Raw genomic sequence first — 23,111 nt, forward strand, 5'->3', positions numbered from 1 at the left:
ATAAACCATTGCAAACACGGTTGTAATTGCTTGTATTCTCCTTAAAATTATTAAGCATACTTTTAAACTTTTGTTGATAATGATTCTTGGTAAGTTACGTCTGCTCTTGTGGGATTGGAGAGAGAGCGCTCCACAGGAATTTTGGGAAGTCCAGAGCAACCCAGCCAGGATCTTAGTGGAGAGGAATAAATGGCCTTTCACATCAAGGACTTTAGCTCACTTTTGTCATAGAAAAACTCTCTCTTTAATCTTTGTAACTTTATGTACAATGGATTTGTGAACTTTGAGTGACTATAGGATGTATTGGGACTTTTAAGATGTTTAAAATTAAACTGGTAACTATAGCTTCGTTATATTGTGTGTATATATGCATGAAGAATTTTCCAATTTTGAATACTTTATTCTTGCCGCACTTCTCTTGGAGATCATTTTTGCTGTTAGCTTCTCTTGGTAGAAGATCCTTCCTCCAGTGCTCATAGCATCTTCCCTCAATTTATTTTTCTGGGTTGATTCAAAAGTTGCTTTTGTATTGTCTAGTGTCTCAAAGGTATGGGAGGTAAAGATATAGTTTATATGGAGAAAGTGTAAAGACTGTGTTCCTGATGACCCTGTAACATATTTTAGCAGTTGTGTTTTTGGAGCTGATTTGGGCAACACCATTCATTACCAAAACTTATTTTTCATATAAAGTCCAAGGACAAAGGGGAACAATGAATTGTTACACTAAATGCAGAATTTAATCCATTAAAAGGAAGATCAAGAAAGTTAGCTGTATCTTGGATTTAAAGCCAAGAACGCTATTAAAAAATATTATCATCCTTTTTAAGTGTTTAAATGGCAAGATGCCAGGATATCAAGGATCCTTTTATATTATGGAAGACTTTCAAGGGTGGGAAATCACATGATGTTAAAGGTAGGGGCTAAGGAGAGATTGATTACTTAAGATAAGTATTCATGCTAGCCTTGGACAAAATGGAGAATTACAGTGTGTGTGATAGTATAGTATTATATGAGTTAACTTGAAGTGAACTACTATACCCAAAATGTGCCTTTAATGGTTTGGTGCTAGTTTAACCATTGGTTAAGTGGGACTTTAGATATATGCCTTTGAGGTCTATTTTCTGCACTATCCCATTGAACATTTTCTTAATGACTTAAATGAGGATTCTGATGGCATGTGTATTAAGTTTGTAGATGCTGTGAAGCTGAGAGAAATAACCAATGTCTAGGTTTCAGAATCTGGACTCAAAAAGAATCTACCTTGTAATGTTGATTTGAGTTTAGCAAGATAAAATTTAGGCACCAATGCTAAATCTCATACCCAAATCCCAACTGTTTAAGTATTAAATGTGGGGAAGTTATTACTTTATAGAAACACATTTTTTAAAAGGGGATTTTGGTTGACTGTATACTTGATAGAAACCAATAGTATAACACAGATTCCAAAAAAGATACTATCATCTTAAGTTGGCATTTATTGAAAAATGTTACAGTTCTGCTGTGTTTTGTACTTGGTCAGATAACACTTGGACATTGTATACATATCTGGATACCACACTTAAAAAAGTGACATTGACAATATGGAGCCTGTCCAAAAAAGAGACTAATATTGTTAGAGGACTTAAAAGAGACCGTTTTCAACTCCTTGTAAAAATATTCTCCATTCATCCTTTATTCAATCAATATATTTTAGTCATTCCTGTGCTTGGTTCTTGGAAACAGAAGTGAGCATTAAGGCAGTGCTGTTCTCAAGGAGCTTATATTCTGATGAGGAGGAGACAGATACTGAATAACTAAATAAGAATTTCAAACAGTGATAAATACTATGAAGAAAATAAAATAGGGTAATAGTGACTGGTGATTGGTTAGGATGATTAGCGACCAGGGAAATTTTCTCTGAGGGAGTGACATTTGACTTGAGACTTGAGTGATGGTGAGGAGCCAGGCATGCAAGGATATGAAAGTGTTTCATGCAGAGGGACTAGAAAATACAAAGACCCTGAGCAGAAGTAGCTGGAGAGTGATGAATGAAAGGGAGAGCTGTGGGAAATCAGGCAAGATGAGGAGTTTGAATTTATTCTGAGTGTAATGAGAAGCCAGTAGAGGGTTTTAAGTTAAATATAATCTGATTTACTTTTTTGAAAAGATCACTGTCTGCTGAGTGGACAATGAATTATTGGGGTAAAGCTGGATGTAGAGACGAGTTCAGAGCAGTGAATAGTTTAATGAGTTATAAACATGAAGCCATTTTTTCCCCTAATCATTACTTCCAAATTACCATAATTAAATTTTCCTTTGCCTCCCTTTGACAATGTTTTAAGAAGATTCAATAATTTTTGTAATTTTCTATTATTAAATGTCTAGTTTATTTGCCATGTACCTAAAATTGCTCTAAAAAGTAGTCTATTAAGAAAAAAAATCTAGTTCAGTCTGAAAACTTATACCTCAAACTCACTTTTAATTTCAAGTCTCCAACATCCAAGTTGAAATAAGGTGGAATAATGAGACCAGATTTACCCTGCCAACTGAAACAACTGATAAAAACCTGACAGAATTTATGAAACAATGATTTTTAAGACATCAGACGTTAGGCAAGGAAGGACAGTGATCTCTGGGTGACAGAAAACAAATGAGAAGACTTCTACAATTGCTCCAGCTTGCTTCACGGAGAGAGTTTCCAGGCCCTGGCTTCACTGGTGAGATCTGCCAAACATTTAAAGAAAAAATAGTATTAATCTACACAAACTCCTCCAGATAATTGGAGAGGAGGAGATACTTCTAAACTCATTCTGTTGGGCCAGCATTATCCTGATAACAAAACAGGCAAAGACATTACAAGAAAAGAACATCTCAGAGCAATATCCTTTATGAACATAAAAGCAGAAATTCTAAGCAAAATTTTATTAAATTGAATCCATCAATTTATAAAAAGGATATTACATAATGATTAAATGGGGTTTATCCCAGCAATGCAAAGTTAGTTTAACACTTAAAATCAATGTAATTCACCATATTAACAAACTAAAAAAGGGAAATCATATAGTCATCTTAGTAGAGAAAAAGCATTTGAAAAAATGCAATATCTATTTCTGATTAAAAACTCTTAGCAAACTAGCAACAGAAGGGAACTTCCTCAGCTTGATAGAGGACATTCAAGGAAAACCTAACATCATACTTAAAAACTGAATTCTGAAGATGTGAATTTTTTAATAGCTTTATTGAGATATAATTGATATACAATGAACTGCACAAATTTAACCATAAAATATGATAAATTTTGAGATAAATATATACTCGTGAATTCATAACTACCATCAAGATAGTGAACATATTCATCCTCCCCAAAAGTTTCCTCATGTACCCTTATAATTCTTCCCTCCCCCTCTTCTCTCCGTGTCCTTACCTTCCCAGGCAGTCACTGATCTGCTTTCTGTCACTATAGATTTGCTTGCATTTTCTAGAATTATTTATATTTAAATATTATATGTCATATGTAATATAATATAAATATAATGATAATCATACATTTTAAGATGTAATTTTAAAACAACATTAACAATTTATGATTACATATTTTTAGAATATATTTTTACATATTGTTTCTAAATAAAATATATGGCACCACACAGTATGTACTCTCTTTAATATTTTGTCTGGTTTCTTTCACTCAGAATAATTATTTTGAGATTCATCCATGCTGTTGTTTATATCAGCCATTCCTTCACTTTTATTGCTGAGTAATGGATATACCACAATTTGTTTATGGACATTTAGTTTGCTTCCAGTTTTAGGCTATTACACATAAGGCTAACACTTCTTCAAAGTGTCCTCTACCTTCCCCCAGAGTCAGAAAAACTCTAGATAGATTCTTTTCTTTTTTTTCCCCCAGTTTTATTGAGAAATAATTATCATTTAACATTGTGTAAGTTTAAGGTGTACAATGTGATGATTTGATGCACACATATATTGTGAAATGGTTACCGCAAGAAGGTTTGTTAACATATCCTTCACCTGACATAATTACCATTTTGTTGTTGTTACAGTGAGAACATTAAAGCTCTACTCTCATAGCACTTTCAGGTATACGATACAGTATTATTAACTGTAGTCACCTTGCTGTACCTAGATCCCTGGAACTTACTCATGTTACAACTGAAAGTTTGTACCCTTTGATTAGCATCTTCACATTTTCCCCACCCCTAAGCCCCTGGCAACCACCATTCTACTCTCTGTTTCTATGAGTTCAATGTTTTTAGATTCACGTATAAGTGAGATCTTATAGTACTTGTCTTTCTCTGTCTGACTTATTTTACTTAGCACAGTGCCTTCAATGTCCATTAACATTGTCACAAATGGCAGAGTTTCCTTCTTTTTTATGGCTGAAAAATATTGCGTTGTGTAAGTATATATGCATATGAAAAGCATTCCTGGGAAAGCTTGACATTTCCCATATATATACACATTGTGAGTGTTTGTATATATATAAATATGTATATGCATATATATATGTACATATGCATGTATACATATACACCACCTTTTCTTTATCCATTCGTCTGTCCAGTGGACACTTAGCTTGTTTCCATGTCTTGGCTATTGTGAATAATGCTGCAATGAACATGGGAGTGCAGACATCTCTCTGAGATAGTGATTTAATTTCCTTCGGATGTGTACACAGGTGTGGGATTGCTGGATTGTATGGTTGTTTTATTTTTAGTATTTTGAAGAAACTTCATACTGTTTTCCATCGTGGCTGCACCAATTTACATTCCCACCAACAGTACACAAGGATTCCCTTTTCTCCACATCCTCACCAGTATTTATGTCTTGTCTTTTTGATAATAGCCATTCTAACAGGTATGAGGTGGTATCTCATTGTGGTTTTTATTTGCATTTTCCTGATGATTAGTGATGTTGAGCACCTTTTCATGTGCTTGTTGATCATTTGTATGTCTTCTTTGGAGAAATGTCTATTCAGGTCCTCTGTCCATTTTTTAATCAGATTGGGATTTTTTTTGATATTTAGTTACATGAGTTCCTTATATATTTTATATGTTAACCTCTTATCGGATATATGGCTTACAGATATTTTCTCCTATTTCATAAGTTGCATTTCCACTTAGTTGATTGTTTCTTTTGCTATGTAGAAGCTTTTAAGTTTGCTATAGTCCAAGTTGTTGATTTTTGCTTTCGTTGCTTGTGCTTTTGGTGTCATATCCAAAAAATCATTTACAAGACTGATGTCAAGGAGCTATTCCCCTATTTTTTCTTCTAGGAGTTTTATGGTTTCAAGTTTTATGTTTAAGTACTTAATCCGTTTCAAGTTAATTTTTGTGAGTGGTTTAAGATAGAGGTCCAGTTTCATTCTTTTGCGTGTGAATCTCCAGTTTTCCCAACACCGTTTATTGAAGAGACTATCTTTTCTCCACTGAGTATTCTTGTCTGCCTGTCAAATATTTGTTGACCAGGTATGTGTGGATTTATGTCTGGGCTTTCAGTTCTGTTCCATTGATCTATATGTCTTTTTTTATGTCAGTACCATACTGTTTTGATTACTATAGCTTTGTTGGATATTTTCATTCATACCCTGTAAGGGTCATATAGCATGAGCATGTATCAGTTTCTGTGTTCTACATGATGCAACCCATGGGGAAATGTCAAGCTCTCTCAGGAATGCTTTCCTCACACTTCATTGTGGTTCATAGCCCCAGGCTGAGTTTGCATTTTCTGCATCTCACCAAAGAGTGACCAGCATAATGATGATGATGATAATGGTTATGATGATGATGATGATCACTAGTACTTAAATAGCACTCACCATATGCCAAGATCTGTTCTAACTTCTTTATATGTAGTAAAACATGTTAAGCCTGACAACAATTCTATGAAATATGTATTCTTATTACCCTCATTTTACCGATAGGGGAATTGAAGCATAGGGGTTAGATGATTTGTCCAAAGTGTGCCCAGTGTCACACACTGGTGAGTGGTGCATTGGGAGATAAACCCAAGCAGTCAGACTCAGAATCCTTTCTCTTAACTATTATACTATATTGCTTCTCCATTTCTCCTTCTTGCAGGGTCCCTGATCTCTTTAAGTTATTTTCTTGAATCTTCCCCTCATTTGTTTTTGGGGAGAGAAGAGCACCCTGTACTTCCCCCTGTCAAGAGTAAAGGGGGGAAAGTCTCTTACCACAAACACTACTATTTCCACAAGGCCAACAGCTCCTATGATGGCATTTCCCATCCCCTTCCCCTGCCAAAGTCCTCTGAAGACTGGAGGAGGGAGCTTGGGCATGGGGGGTGGGAGTTGATGGCAGTAAGTTGAGCTCTGTTGCCTCTTGTTAAGCCTTGGAGGAAGTGCCTGACTCTGTAGAGTTTGGGGTACTTAGCCATTCTTGTTTGTCAGCAGTGAGCCCTAGTTGCCAATTCTGGGGCAAAGGAAAAATCGCTTTTTATTATTGAGGCTATTGTAGTAGTCTAGGAAAGAGGATGGAGGCTTGGACTAGGCAGCAGTGAGAATGGAGAGAATAGGACAAACTTGGGATGTATTTTAGAAATAAAACTAATAGGACATGGTGGTAAATTGAATGTGGGGGAGAAGAAAAGAAAGAAATCAAAGAAGAGGATTTTGGCAACTAGGAGGTTGGAGGTGCAGTTCACTGAGATGAGAAAGACTGGAGATGGAGAGAGATTGGAGTGGGAGTGTGAGGGTGGCTTGATCTGGATCATGCGTACTGTTTGCCTGGTTAAGTTTTAGGTAGCTGTTAGACAGCCAATGGGAGATATTAAATAGATAGTTGGATATAGGTGTTTGGAGCTCAATGGGCAAGGTAAAGTCTAGACTTAGACGTTTGAAAGTCATAGCTTGTCCTATGTTCAAAGCCATGGGATCAGATAAAATTAATTAGGGAGAGGCTGGGATAAGGGAGAAGGCTGAAGATCAAACCTCAATATTCAGGGAAAAATTCAGCAAGAGACTGAGAAAGAGTCCCCAATGAGATAGGAGGAAAACAAGGGTTGTATTCTCTGTGTCCCAAGAGAATAAAGTCTTTGTCATGATTTGGGTATCCCAAATATAATTAGCTATGTTCAAAGGAAGTGAAGCATCAACCTATTTCAGATGGTTTTTAAATAAATGCTGATGTCTGCTGTATAGGAAATTGAAACAAAACTTGAGTGGGAGTCAAGAAAGTGAAACTAAATTACCTTAAGATCTCCTTTATCCAGATGAGTCTATCACTGAACCTCTTCCTATAAGAATCATATATATAAATGTAGAAAAATAAACCGTTTTTGGTGAAGAACTTAGACCGTATAGCTGAGGTGCTTAACTCACTCGCATGAAAAGGGTCCCGCTATTCACGTTACATTTTTTAGTGGGAAGAAGATAACTAAAACTGAAGATGAAATGGTTTAAAAGATAAACCAGGACCTGTTCTATGTATGTGTGTGTGTGTGTGTGTGTGTGTGTATACGTTTGGTTAGTGCTAAAAAGATTATGAGACAATTCACCTAAAGCACAGAACTATAAAAATAAATGGAAACCTCAACTAAGTTGTTTTCAGTGTAAGCCTAACCTCTGCTCTCCCACAGATAGTTAATGCTGCTAGTTATCCTCCATCGCCCCCCACCACCCAGGCTTCTCGTCTATCAGTTTTCAAATTTTAGCGTACAACAGAATCAACTGGAAGGCATTTTAAAAATACGTATTCCAAGTTCACATCTGCACAAATTCTGATTGTGTGTAGCCAGGAAATCCATATTTTCACTAGTACTCTCAGTGAGTGGAGGGAAGACGATCCCTGGACCACACTTGGCAAAACACTCTCCTGATCCTATTTTACCAGCATAGGTAACTCTCTTCTGGTGGCAAAGGTGCCACTTGGATCTCCACACCTTATTTTGATTAAAATAATTTCTTTTAGACACATAGTTTACATAATAGAAATACAAAACTATAAGACTGAAATAATAGAAACACCAAATATAGAGCTTTTCTTTAGCTTAGTAATTATGAAACAAATAATCTTTGCTTTTATAAAAAATAAGCCTTTGGGGAAGCTTCGATTTGTCCCCAGGGATTTATCCAACTGGCCTTGAGTTTATTTTCAAGGAAGTAATGACTTATAAATAAATATCCAGGTAACTTCTAATTACTCTTTTTTGGAGTGATAGAATAAATTAGTTATTTAGAAACTAAAGTTAGAGCTGAGGAGCTCTTAAGTGGTTGATATTTGTTTTGACATCCTGACCACACACTAAAATAATGTTCTTTCAGATCTCTTTCTTTCTTTTTTTTTCGTGAGGAAAATTCACCCTGTGCTCACATCCGTTGCCAATCCTCCTCTTTTTTTGCTTAAGGAAGATTAGCCCTGAGCTAACATCTGTGCCAGTCTTCCTCTACTTTCTGTGTGGGATGCCTCCACAGCATGGCTGATGAGTGGAGTAGGTCCACACCTGGGATCTGAACCCGCAACCCTGGGCTGTGGAAGTGAAGCATGCAGAACTTTAACCACTTGGCCATGGGGCCTGCCCCCTGTTTCTTTTTCTAATAGGTATAATTGCTTATGCGAATCCAATATATCTTTTTAAACTCTAAATAGTTTCTAAATATTAGAATTAAAATGAGAGTAATATTTGACAGTATAGTAATATTGTGTATTCTAGTGCTTGGCACTTGGTTCTTGCTAAATATTCAATACGTATTGATTGAAGGAGTGCAATTATGTGCTAGACTTTAATATTTTCATTCTGCCATTTTTTACTGCTAGCTATGAAATCCGCTTACCTACTTATGATCCTGAAGTATTTCTTTAGCACCTCTCAAAATTCTAGGAGAGCCTTAAAAAATTAGAGAACTGAGAACCAAAAGTAATGTAGATTTGAAGTTGCATATAAATGTAACCAACATGTTCTTGAAACCAACCCTGCCTAAGAGGCAGGACATTCTAGCATGTTGAGGTGGAGGGTAGGGGGATGCCCTGTCCAAAAGCTCAGGTTTTTTTTTTTACACTAATTAATGAAAAAAATTTACAAGAAATACTGCAGTGATTCAGTTTTTTGTTGAGGCAAGGTGTGTCAAATGAAAATCATTTCATGGGTTTACAATTCTGAGAGGTGTTACTAGATGAGCAAATATAGGCTCTGCCTTAATGCTATCGAAATAAAACGTGCTGACTGATACATCTGGGAACCACCTGTTTCTAATTCCAATTCCATGTTTGAACTTATAAAATAACCGAAACTATCAGAATATGTATATATGATATATATATATTTAAATCTGGTAACTTGGTTAAATGAAAACTAAAAGAAAAAGTTGATGTAAGATACAGTTGGGATCTTAAATGACTTTAATTCATTCCTTTTCCTTCTTTTCCCTTCATTTATTGTTCCAGGCACAACAAATGTCGTATATTTCATCTGGAAACTTTACACCTAGGTAATAAAGTTGATAACCCCTATTTAAATATTCTTAAAGGACTCGCCTTGAAATTGTTACTATTCTTCTGGTTTAGTTATATAGAGTATATGTAAAATAAAAAGTGATTGCATTAAAACGTGGCTTTTGAGGGACACTTTGAAAGAAACTACATAAATCTGAGCGATAGATTTCTTTCCAGTGCAGCATTTAAATTTCAGACTGCAACCACAGTTGTGATTGTTTTTAGTTTGTTAGCTGCCTGCAGTGTTATTTTAAGAAAGCAGAAGCGCCATCATTTGCACACTCCTTATAGATGACACACCTTAACCCTGACATTTTAGCTCCAGTTTTTCAAAAGCGGTGAAGTCAAGATGAAGAACCATTTGTTTTTCTGGGGAGTCCTGGCCATTTTTGTTCAGGCTGTTCTTGTGACAGGTATGTGGTATTTTGAAAAAACCCAGATAAATGGAAAAATATAGCACAGAGCTATTCTTCAGATTTAAGCATTTATGTTTGTGCTTTGCTTGGCCAGCTATCTGGTTACTTTTTCTAACATGCCTTAATCTTTATAAGGGCAGTGATCTTTAGGCAGACAAGACTCACTGTAATTCTTTTTATTTTTTTTCTCTTATTTGCCTACTATAACCTAGAGAATAAGAAAATTTATATTTCTGGATAAGTATTGGTAGCTATGCTTATGTGAATATTCATATTGAATCTTGAAAATCAATAATCTTCTTGAGCGTCTTAAATTAACATTCTGGAGAAATGAAGTGAAAATTACTGTAAATACAATGTAGAATGCATTAGGATTTTATTTCCCCAGAGAGACTGGTATTAGTTCTAACAACTTTCCTGGGTCTAAGCCTACAGATTTATTATGACCCTTTAACAATGTTTAATGTTATACAGGCTGCCTATAACTTGATGGCTGAAGTTTGATTATTTTGTTTATTAACCTTTCAAACTACTAAAGAAAATAGAAGTACAGTATTTAATAATTTTCATCTAGAAGAGCATATGAATTAGGAATGATATAATTTGGCTGGATAGTTTCTAACACTTAGTGAGCTTATTATTCTTATTTCAGGATAGAGTATGGTGTAATTAATAGTCATCTTACATATATTTTTGTACTAATTTAGCATTAAGAATAATGAATTTCTAATAATATTTAAAATATAAAGATAGTAAAACATGTACAGTATATGTATCTATGCATATATAAATGTATGACCATGAACCTGTTTATATACCTACAAACATACATGTAAAACATGTATGTAGCTATATATCTATAAGAGCTATTATTTATTGAGTACATACTCTGTTCTAGGCATTATGCTAACTGCTTTACATATACTATTCCATTTAATTCTCACAGTAACCATTTGGGGATAGGTGCTATTATTGTTTCTGACATATAATTGAGCTCTTGAGATTTAGAGAGGAAAAATAACTTACCTAAGGTCATACAGCAAGCATGTGGTAGGTAGTTAAGTAGGTAGAACCCAGGCCATCTGACCCTATAGCCCACACTCCTAACTACTATCCTATTCTACCTGTATAAGAGAATCACCTTTTGGTGAACTCACTGTGCTCATATCTAGTATGTGTTGTTATGTCTATTTTATTATTTGTTTGAACTGAACTAAGTTAAATTTAACAGATATTTTTTGAGCACCTACTATGTCTCAGGTGCTCTTGGAATAAAGTAAGGCACAGTCTCTAATAAGAGGTTTATTGGGAAAAATACTGCCTGTCACTGAGAGAGAATATTAGAATCTTACAAGTCTTGGTGAATTGAAAGTATTTGTACATTTTCTGGTAGGTATATTAGGCTGCCTAATATTTTTATATAATAACAGTAATTATAGTTTTTCCCTAGATTTCTGGCAAGGAAATTAATCATATGCCATAAAGAAAATATAGACATTTTCTATTTAAGACTTAACAGTCAAGTCACATACTCGACTTCAATCTATATTTTTGGTCAGGCATTACATGCTCATTAGTATTTTACTGAGAAAAACATTTAAGAGTCATGAATACAGGAGTAGGGAAGATACCACTTAAGTCATCTTACTCTTTTCAAAACGTTAATTAGAGTTATATCATTATTTTAGATTGTTACTTCATCATGTTTCTTGTCCAATACCATACAGACTTTTATCAGAAGATTTATTACGAAGAACTTATGAGTAATGGAATAATAATGCATTATAAAGTACTTCAAACAATTATAAGTACAATAACAATGGTCTTAAAGTGTTTTTGTAATGACTGTTATCATTAAGACTGAAATACTACAATTAGGTCCTCTCTGCTTTGAGATCATCTCTAGAATGATTAGACTTCCAGTTACAATTATATCTAGCCTGATCATTTAACCTTTATAATTTGAATTCATGTGCTAAATCTTTGTTTTTTTGTTGAGGCTTGATGGGAGGAAATTTTAAAGGTCACTCAGCTAAAATTATAGAAATAAAAAGGATTTAATATCATTATTATTGTTTAATTGGTCTTATTAAGTAAAGCTATTATTAACTCTTCAAACATCTGTTAACTAATCTAAGTCCAGATAGTAAGAAATTTTCTTTGTTTATTCTTTGCAACACTTACTATACCTCTTTGTCTAATATTCAGATTTGACAATAAATGTTGACACTCAGAGTTAAGGCTTTAGTGGTCATCTGTGTATTCATTCATTTATTTATTTTTTCTTCCCACAGGCTTATTATATTAAATAGAGCTTATACCTCACAATATTTTCTGAATTGTTTTTGAAAATTTGTGGCACTTTACATGTATATATATCTTTTAAAATCATTCTTATCAGAAATATAGCACCTATTATTTTATTTGATTGGATCATTATACCATGATAACCTGATTTTATTATGAAAAAGAAGAATATGATTAAGTATAATTAATATAATATAATTAATATCAATGTTAATATAAATAATATAATTAATATGATTAAGTTTAGGAAAATTGTAGTGGAGAATATTTAAGTCTCACAAAATAAGGTTATCTTGGGGAAAACATGCCTGTTCTTAGCTCTAACGCAATCTAAGCCAAAAAAAGAGTGTAAATGGGAGTTCAGGAAGGATGTGAAACTTCAGACTGGGTTTATAAAGGCTAGTGTTATTTTTTGTTCACTTTTGAATGAATTGCTTCCGTCTGAGAGAAATCCAGCCTAGATTTTTCTTTTCTCTCTCATTTTGGCCTTTGACACTGATTTTTACAAGGCTACGTGAATTCAGAGAGCTGTGCCTTTCTTAGAAGCATTAGATTAAAACCAGAATTCATTCAGCTTAGATTCCCATAGGGAAAAAAAGAAAATTCCTTTTGCAGTGCATTTGGATTTCCTTCGCTATGCTGTGAGATTCCACTTAGCTATTTTAGATTAGGAAAGAGAACAAATGGAGAAAGCTGAAACTTATCAACCGTAAAACAAGTTTTCTGCAGGAAAAAAAATAAATTAGCTCAGTACAAAGTATATAAATAGACTTTTGTTTCCCTTTCTTCTTATGTTTTCTCTTTCAAGCCGGAGATGAAGGTGAAAGGATTGTTCTGGCTGACAACAAATGTAAGTGTGTCCGGGTTACTTCCAGGATCATCCCCTCTCCTGAAAATCCTAATGAAGACATTCTGGAGAGACACATCAGAATTATGTACGTGGTATTTCACATTTCATTTTTTCCTGTTGTTAGCAGAGATACTTTCTGATATTAGCCATTGTTTGAATGTAATACGTATATCTTTAATCCTCTTTTTTTTTTTTTTAAAGATTGGCAATTGAGCTAACACCGTTGCTAATTGTCTTCTTTTTTTTTTTTTCTGCTTTTTCTACCCAAATCCCCCCAGTACATAGTTGTATATTTTAGTTGTTGGTCCTTCTGGTTGTGGCATGTGGGACACCACCTCAGCATGGCTTGATGAGCGGTGCTAGGTCCATGCACAGGATCTGAACCGGCGAAACCCTGGACCGCCAAAGCGGAGCACGCGAACTTAACCACTGGGCCCCAGGGGCCGGCCCCTATTCCTCTTTTTGATGTGTAGCACCTTACATAAGGTTGAATCTGGTTAATGGGCTTGCGCCAATTATGTAGAAGTTGGGAGCAGGAACAAAGGTTTCCAGGCAATGTAAGTCTAGTCAGCTAGATCAAATTATAACTGAAGGTTCAGATATAGTCATCAGTGTACCCTATTTATATGGAGTTATTTCAGTTTGAATCAGAACTTTTAGTTGCCCTTTGATCAAACTGAAACTGGAGTTAACACTAAAAGCCTTATTTTTTTACCATATATGGACTACAGAGTATTTTACACTGTACTCAACCATCTATTTAAAGGTAAGGTATTGACTAATTTGATTCAGTCTTCATTTGTATATTGAACTTTGGATATTCATTTCATTTCACACATAGTCAAAGTTATAAGCTATAGTCTTATTCAATAGCAAAAATGCTAATGATATTTAAGAAATGAGATTCCTGTTAGATTCAATCTGTAATGTCTTCCTTGGGAACCACTCCTACCTTGAATAGATTCCCTGCAGTCAAGTACCCGTTATTGAAACAGAACGTAATATTCAGTCCCATTTAATCAATGAGAGAAGTATAATGTGTTTAAGAATCTGTTTCGGGGCTGGCCCCGTGGCCGAGTGGTTAAGTTCGTGCGCTCCGCTGCAGGCGGCCCAGTGTTTCGTTGGTTCGAATCCTGGGCGCGGACATGGCACTGCTCATCAGACCACGCTGAGGCAGCGTCCCACATGCCACAACTAGAAGAACCCACAACGAAGAATATACAACTATGCACCGGGGGGCTTTGGGGAGAAAAAGGAAATAATAAAAATCTTTAAAAAAAAAAAAAAGAATCTGTTTCAAGTTCTAGCTAGGTCACTTAATAGCTGTGTGCTTCCGTATGCAAGTTACTTATCCACTCTAAACTTCAACTGTCTCATCTTCAAATGGGGGAAATTGTGTGTATTATATAGGGTTATTGTGAAGAGAAATTGAGATCTATTCCCTTTAGAGACTGCGTAGTTCCTGGAACATTTTCAGAAAATATTTGCTGTTACTTATTTATGTAGCCTATGTGCCAGTTACCATAATGTCGCTATTCTTACAATGCCTCTGGTGGTTTTGCTAACATTCTTATTAGGATAAATTACAAATGCCTCAGCTTAACTTGCAACATTCAGCGAAACTCTCAAGCTCTTCCATTGCCGCTTTTTTTCACCTTATGTTTGAAAATCCAGCATCATTTTAGAGCTTTTCTTGCCTCACACTCACAGTACTTGCTTCCTTTTCTGTTTTTGCTTGAAGAACTCTTTCTCCCACCCCTCTTAGCTTGGTTAACTCCTCCTCAACCTGTGTGTTTTACTTTAGACATCACCTCCTCTAGCAGGTTTTTTTCCCACCATTCAGACTCTATGCCACATAGCTCCCTATTAGAGAGAGAACAGTTGGAGAAGCATGTAACTTGAAGGGATGGCATCCATGACGTTGGCACCTAAACTGTGTTGAAGGGGAATGTCTATCTTTTGTTTTAATCTCCGGGGTCCCAGGGGGAAGATTTTTAAATGGCACTCCGTGATTTTCCAATTCAACTTTTTATTCTACGACATGATTCTTTTTATGATATTATATGGTTTTCTGGAATCAAATAATTCAGTTACTTCATGTCACTTTGCCTCATGTGTGTCAATGGTTCCCTGATCTCATTTCTGAAAGTTCTGTTATCATTGCTGTGTCATTATCCCGTTATTCCCAACTCCATCACTTACTAACAATGTGACTTTGGGCAACTTGCTTAACTAATTTGAGTCTGTTTCCAAACTGTAAAAAAGGAATAATTATCCATATATATATAATTATTATATATATATACACACATATACTTTATAGGGTTGTGAGGATTAAATATGATAGTGTATAAAAGCATCTAGAACTGTGTTTGGCCCACAGTACACACTCATACATATTTGCTTCCTTATCTTTTTCATCATTTAGAGCCTTATCTCATATTACTGGAGCCTGTACCATCTAATAAAGAATAGGTCCATTCATTTGGCATTTTAGTGCTACTGAATGCCACTGAAGACTGGAGCTGGGGAAACAACAATTTATGTAAAACACAGTCCATGCCGTCAAAGAACTTACAGTCTAGTAGGGAGCTTTAAACAATTAAAAAGGCGGGGCCAGCTCCGTGGCCGAGTGGTTAAGAAGTTCGCGCCCTCCTCCTCGGCAGCCCAGGGTTCGGATCCTGAGCGGGGACATGGCACCGCTCGTCAGGCCACGTTGAGGTGGCGTCCCACATCCCACAACTAGAAGGACCTGCAACTAAGATATACAGTTGCAGTGTACAGGGGGGTTTGGGGAGATAAAGCAGAAAAAAAAAAAAAAAGATTGGCAGCAGTTGTTAGCCCAGGTGCCAATCTTTAGAGAGAAAAAAAACAATTAAAAAGGCAATTACAGTACAGTGCTGTAAATGCTGTGACAAGAAAAGGCATCAAATGTTATAGGAGCACGAGAGAGGGGCACACAGTTCAACCCTGGGGAGCAGAGGGAGAGTGGCAGTGGGAGGCAGGAAAGGGTGTTTGGAGTAAGTGGTGGAAGTGGATGATGGCCGTTAGCTGGCTGAATGGGAACTAACTAGGTAAATGTGTGTGGGGCGTGACGAGGTTGATCATTCCAAGGAAAGGAAACAGTTGCTGTGAGGGTTTTGTGAGATCATCATGTAATGTGTTTAGCATGGCACGAGGCACACTGTAAATACTTAGTAAATGTTAGAACAGTTGTTGTTTTCGTTATTGTTGAGACTTGGAGATGAGAAAAGCATGGTGAATTTGTGGAACTGCAAGCAGCTGTTTACAGCTGGCATGTAGTGAAAAGCGGGTGGCATGGTGAGAGATGAAGCTAGAGAGGTAGAGCTATATCATGAAGTGCCTTCTGTGCCATCTTAAGGAGATCTTTTTATCTGTGGAGAGACACCGTAAGTTTTAAGCAGAGAGGGAAATTAGGCTTGTATTTTAGAAAGGCCATTTTGGCAATAATGTGGCTAATGTGTTGGAGGGGTCAAGACTGAAGGAGGGTATTGCTAGAATCTAGGAGAGAAATGGTGGTGTCCTGAACCAAGTGGATGGATTTCACAAGTGCAAATAATTAGAATCGATTGAACTGTGAGATGGGTTAGTTATAGGTCATGACAGAGACGGAGGACTCAGGGATGGTATCCAAGTTTTTGGCTTGGATATCTATGTGGGTGGTATAGCTAAAGACTGAGTTAGGAAACATAAGTTTTTGTTTGTATCTTTTGGTAGGGAGGGATGCATATGAGGAGGGATGATGACATAGATGAAAAAATGTAAATATTAATGAAATCACCTGAACTAGTTGGTAAGTGTTATCCCATTTTTCACAGAACATCACCAAATCAAGAGATCTGGATTCTAGTTCCAGCTTTCCTACTTAGTAGTTGTGTCAACTCAGGTAGCTCACTAACCTCTCTGATTTATAATTACCACATCTCTATAATGTGGATAATAATATCTGTCCATTCATTCCACATACATTGAACATATTCTACATGCCACACATCTAGCAAGGCACTGGGAATACATAAATGTTTTTGCCTTGAGTTTATATAGTCTAGGGAAGCAACGACTCTGAAGACAAGAACTATGATATGGCATTTGTTATAATAAAGATATATGAACTTTAATGAGACTACTGAGGAAGGAGTTTATTGAGGGGTGGGCATGGGATCAAAGTAGTCATCACAGAGAAGGTAAAACTTGAGCTTGTTTTTAAAGAAAAAGCAGGGATTTGCCAAGTAAGCAAAGATAGTTGACAGAGGGGTTGCTGTGAGGTTTATTTTGAATGAGAAATGTTTAAAATATAGTGAAATACTGTGAATCTGAGTAATAGTATTACTGAAGAGTGCTTATAGAGTGCTGAAAGTCCTAAATGTCTGCATGAAATATACTTAATGAATGTATATACCCCTCCAATGAAATGTCTTAGCAGTGTGCCTGTTACCAAAAATATCAATATCTGCTAGTTTCATTATTTTCCTTTGTTTTCTTTCTTTCTTTTAGTATTCCTGTGAACAGCAGAGAGAATATCTCTGATCCCACCTCACCAGTGAGAACCAAATTTGTGTACCATTTATCCGACCTGTAAGAAATTTTCCTTCATACTAATATGCATATAGAAATTAATAACTTTTAATTAAACTTGTTAGTAAGAATGTTTTTGAAAATATGTTGGGGTATAGACATTTAGCGATATACTTTGAACTTTGGAATACATTAATTCTTATGTTAATTATTAGGTATCATAAATTCATAAAACTTTATCACAGATAAAAGATAGCTATAAATTTATTCTAAAGAAGAAATTATTGCTATTAGTACAAGAGGAGCCAGTTTGTCTTAATAGTTCACTAATTGTATTTGGGACATATTAACATGCAGATGTTTCTTTGGAAACTACAGGATTCAACATCAAACAATTAAAAAAAAGTTTATCACTTTCTTGTCACTATATATAACTCCTTAAATCCTAGTATACAGTTGAGCATAAATCTAACAGAGTAGAAGTTGCTATATGGTGTAGACAAAACAATCATATTATCATATCATTGGTAATTATATTGCGTACTTTCTACTAATTTTTATATATTAAAGGTTTAAAAATCTCATAATCTACTCTGTATTGTAGAGCAGCTGAGCTCTGAAAGGAGTCACCCTTTGTCAGTTGTCAGGTCAGAGCTGCAAGCGCTAATTGATTTTGGATGGAAATGTGTAGTCACTCAGATTCAGAGACACCATTTGATGGGGGTTGTCTAATGCATATATTTGTTTTTCAGCTGTAAAAAATGTGATCCTGTAGAAGTGGAGCTGGATAATCAAGTAGTTACTGCCTCCCAGAGCAATATCTGTGATGAAGAAAGTGAGACCTGCTACGCTTATGACAGGAACAAGTGCTACACAAATAGGGTCCCACTTACCTATGGTGGTCAGACCAAAATAGTGGAAACAGCCTTGACCCCAGATTCCTGCTATCCTGACTAATTTAAATCATTGCTGACTGCACATCTCCTTATCTTAAAAGGCTCTCCATTTTGATATGTATAGTTAATATATTTACTAATGAATTGGAAACCATTACTTTTTTTCAGATAATATAAAAATAACTTCTCCCCCCAAATAATTGAAGTAGCAACATTGTTATTTTTATTGGGTAATTACTTCTCAACTGTATGTTCATATGTTCACACTCAGTATTGAATCTCTCACTGGCCTGATGGGGTATGCATCCTTAAGAATATAATTTCTAGCATTTAAAAAAATAGACAAGGGCAGAAAATAAAACTCAAAGAGTAAAAATCAGGAGAGAGAATTAAATTTTGCCTTTTCTTTTTGCTATGCCTTGGAGAGCCAGAGCTTTTGCACTTTCCATACTATTTTCTTTTAATAAAATATCACTGTGCAGAGAAAATTTATATGTAAATGTAAGTCAATTATATGTTTTCACTAGAAAAATAATAATTGGAAAACATGTTTTGGAAATATTTATAAAAATCATTTAAAATGGGTCTCTAATGTTTATCAAACCAGTTAGCCAAAAGTGACATAATTAAATGCATAATTAAAATATATATTTTGACATAGAGATTTGGTAGCAGATGGTAAAGATTTTTCTTTTTAATGGGTAAAATTTTTTTTGATAATCAGGATAGTGTAAGAAATTACCATTGGAAATCATCTGTGTTGTAACTGAATCTTACGAAATATGTATTCAAAATTTGTATTCTCTAGCATAGCTTGAACAATTAAATAGATTCATAAGCATATACCTGTGTGAAATAATTTATTGGAAAAATGTGTTAACTTTGTTTATGTAAGTTAAAATATAGTTTATTACTGATGAACAGTTTGTAAGTATGATGTAATTATGCATTAATCGCTGAATTCATACATGTGCATATTTGAGGTAGTTTGTCATTTAAACCTAAAAAGGCCAAGTCCCTCTTGACAAACACAGTGTTTATCATGGCACATAAAATTTCTTTATGGCAGAAAGCCACGGCCAGTTAACATACATATCTAAGGGTACTGTGGAAAGTAAATGCTGACTGTGGATTTAAAATAATGGGAGGCTGATTAGTAAAAGTCAGTTTCCTGAAGAGGCATTTTCTTCTTTTTTTTAACTGTAATAGTCATTTTTAACAACTTCCACTCTTCATACCGATTATTCAGTGTTTTCTTAGGGATAAAGCTAGGACACTCTGGTGCTTCAGAAGGAATCATAGTTTTAACAAGCTAAAGGTAAATCATTCTTGACTAATTTTCAATCTAGTATACGGTTTTAGCCTAGTCTTTGAATTTTATTTAATCAGTAAATATTTATTGAATATTTACCATGTGCAAGAAACTGTTCTAGATTTTTGGTGATTAAGCTGTGTACATGCCCTCAAGATAGTCACTATTACCACTCACTCCCTAGGACTCTGCTCAGTTGTCATCTTCTCTATGAGGCTCATCCTGATCATTTAAAAACCCCTATAAACCCCATTCCCTTATCTTGGTTTATTTCCCCCCACGTCCTTATCACCTTCCAGCAGACAATATACTTATCTTATGTGTTTATGGTCTGTCTTCCTCCACTAGCACCTAAGCTCCACAAGGTCAGCCATTTTTGTTTTGCCCATTGATGTACCCCCAGCACTGAGAGCGGTGCCTGGCATGTAGAGGCACTCAATATATAGTTGCTGAATGAGTGAATGTGAGTACAGCTTAGTTGAGGGGACAAGACATATGCATAAATAATTACAATCGCTTGGCAGAATCTCATAAAGGCAAAGAAATAGGTTCCAGAGTGTTAAGAGAATTTATGGGAGATTTTCTTTTTTCTTCTTCCAGTGTTATTGAGATAGGATTGACATACAACACTGTATAAGTCTAAGGTGTACAGCATAATGACTTGACATACGTATGTATTGTGAAATGATTACCACAATAAGTTTAGTTAACATCCATCACCTCATATAGTTACAAACATTTTTCTTTTCCTTGTGATGAGAACTTTTAAGGGGAGACTTTCTTTTCTTTTTTTTTTTTTAAAGATTTTATTTTTCCTTTTTCTCTCCAAAGCCCCCCCGGTACATAGTTGTATATTTTTAGTTGTGGGTCCTGCCAGCTGTGGCATGTGCGATGTGGCATGTGCGTCAGGCCTCAGCATGGCCTGACGAGCGGTGCCATGTCCACGCCCAGGATTGGAACCTGCAAAACCCTGGGCTGCAGAAGCAGAGTGCACGAACTTAACCACTCAGCCACGGGGTCGGCCCCAGGGGAAGACTTTCTGAAGAGGCTCCTTTACTCTCTCCTCATCTTTCTTTAGTTTCTCTGCATACCCAATAAAAAAAGTTTTTGTTACCACATTGCAGATTCCTGTAGGAAAGACCCCTATTCCAGCATTATCACCTCATTAAATGTCAGCTAGAAGAGGACTGCAAACTTATGGTCTTGAAGGTCTTCCTTCTTCAGAAGTTCAGTTAAACTCTAAGACTATCATATTAGTAACAATTTAGCGCTTACGGTGTGCTAGGCACCAATCTAAGTGTTTTATTAAGCATTAACTCGTTCAGTATAAATACAGAGTAGCTGGTGGTTCTTAAATGAGAGTAACTGAAGAAAAACTAAAGCCTTCCTGTTAGTTTCACTCATACATTTGCTTGTATTAGTGGACAAGTTTGCAGGGAAACATTAAGGAATCAATGTAGATGAGGCAGCTGTGAAAGGAGACTCGTGCTTCTTTGCAGGGAGCCTATTTGACCTTTGGCCTTCATATCCATCGCTGTGTTTGTGCTGATCCCACCCAATGATGATTGAGTGTGGCAAGGACACTAAGGCCAGTTCCTGGGAGACACAGGACTCCCCTGATGAGTGACTGACTTGAGAATTCCCCATCAGCCTCGCTGAAAATTTCTTATCAGATATTACCTACCCAACCTTCCTTCCTATCCTCTTTCCTCCACAGGGGTCAGACCCACATCAGAGTCTGATGGCTTTCCCAGCATTCTTAGCTTCCTGCTCCATTTTCTCTTATAGGTGTTTTCCCTAATAAGTCTCTTACACCTTTACTCTCATCTTGCATTCTGCTTCTGCAGGGACTGAATTAACATAGTAGCCAATTATGAGGTATCTGATTTAATGACGATGATGATGATATTTAGTGTTCTTCACAGACCAGTTGATTCACCTGTGCCATCTCTTTTAACCCTCACAATAACTCTGCTTTTATACTGTAAATGAGAAAACCAGCTGAATGGGTAATTAACAGTTTGGCTGGTTCACTCATCTAGTAAATGTCAATGAAAACTCTGACTCCCTGCTGCAGCCTTAACAATATCAATAGAGGCTCTTTAGCAATCATTTCTGCCCTCTATAATGTTTTCTTGCAGCTCATGCGGCATTGTGAAGTTAATGTGACCAATTCATTGATCTGTCATAAGTGAATTATTTTTGTACTTTTTGTTCTCCCTTTTAAATTTGGATTAAATGGGTATTTTAATAAGACAGGCATAGGTAGGTGTTATTGGTGAGAATGTTTTCCTTCTGCATAGTTCTTGACAAGTTAGCCATTTGCCTAAAGTGAGCACACTCAGCACCAGCCAGGGGAAAATTATGCTAATTAACAACGAGTCTTGCTTCTTTGTGCCAGATCCTCAGAAATTAGTTTTATAATTTCTACGCCAAGCATTCAGTTCTCACTTTAAGACAATTTTTAATGGCTTAAGTAATTTTAATGATTTTATATAACTTGATATTCAAAATGAACCATAATCACCCTTCTGTAAGCACAAATACACAGATGTATGCAAACTTATAAATGGACATGCCCAGACTCCCTGACCTGGGAGAGGTGGGATAGGGAAATTACACTTTAACGGACTTTCAAGCCCCTGGAGTGGCAGTGTGGACGAATGGGGAAACCCATGGCCTAGACTGGAACACAGACTCTCTATTTAGTCACTAAATGACATTGGGCAAGTTCATTCAATCTAAGATTGTTTCCTCTTTGAAAAAATCGAGTAAAAATATCTCGAAGTTTTTCTAAAAATAAGGATACATGCCGTAATGTATGTATATCACTTAGTAGAGCTACGTAGCACTCCATACCCTCTGTAAGTTGCAGTGGTTATTGTATGTTAAGTGTCTTTTGGCTCTTCTTTCTGCCCAGGCATCAGAGAAAAATGTAAATATGTGTTAGATCAATGATTCTCAGACTTTCAGATTGAGCCCCATCCCCAGAGATACTGGCTAGGTAGTTCTGGGATGCAGCTGGAGAAATTGCATTTCTCAAAAAATTCCCCAGTGCAGCTGCTGCTTGGGAATTTCCTGAGAACCACTGTTTTAGAACTCTAAACCTCCATCTCCATCTAGTGGTTGACTTATGAAATGCAACATATATGCGTTTTTAACACAATTTCATTTAACCCAATGAAATACATACTATCTTCATTTTACAAATGATGAAACTGAGATGCAAAAAAGATGAGGTAATCTGCTCAAGGTTTTACGAGTAGTAAATGGAGAACTGATAATTGGATCCAAGACTGTCAGACTCCAAAGCCAATGCTCTCACTCATTGTTACCTTGTCTAAA

General features: G+C 35.9%; 1 protein-coding gene across 3 annotated transcripts in view; it reads left to right on the forward strand.

Annotated features, from left to right (window-relative positions):
* Window positions 1–19,297, forward strand: part of JCHAIN (joining chain of multimeric IgA and IgM) — a 33,404-nt gene extending 14,107 nt beyond the window's left edge. Inside the window, exons 1-5 of one of the 3 annotated variants that reach the window (XM_070614732.1) lie at window positions 7,467–8,558; window positions 9,402–9,445; window positions 12,981–13,107; window positions 17,538–17,618; window positions 18,311–19,297. In XM_070614732.1, coding sequence (XP_070470833.1) covers window positions 8,440–8,558; window positions 9,402–9,445; window positions 12,981–13,107; window positions 17,538–17,618; window positions 18,311–18,515 — 576 coding nt within the window. In that variant the 5' untranslated portion in view covers window positions 7,467–8,439 and the 3' untranslated portion in view covers window positions 18,516–19,297. Of the gene's footprint in view, window positions 1–7,466; window positions 8,559–9,401; window positions 9,863–12,980; window positions 13,108–17,537; window positions 17,619–18,310 lie in introns of those variants that run through there. The other 2 variants (XM_070614733.1, XM_070614734.1) reach the window with 2 other exon arrangements.
* The last annotated feature ends 3,814 nt before the right edge of the window (window positions 19,298–23,111 follow it).

This window comes from Equus przewalskii, chromosome 3, assembly GCF_037783145.1.
Source record: "Equus przewalskii isolate Varuska chromosome 3, EquPr2, whole genome shotgun sequence".
Lineage (NCBI taxonomy): Eukaryota > Metazoa > Chordata > Mammalia > Perissodactyla > Equidae > Equus > Equus przewalskii.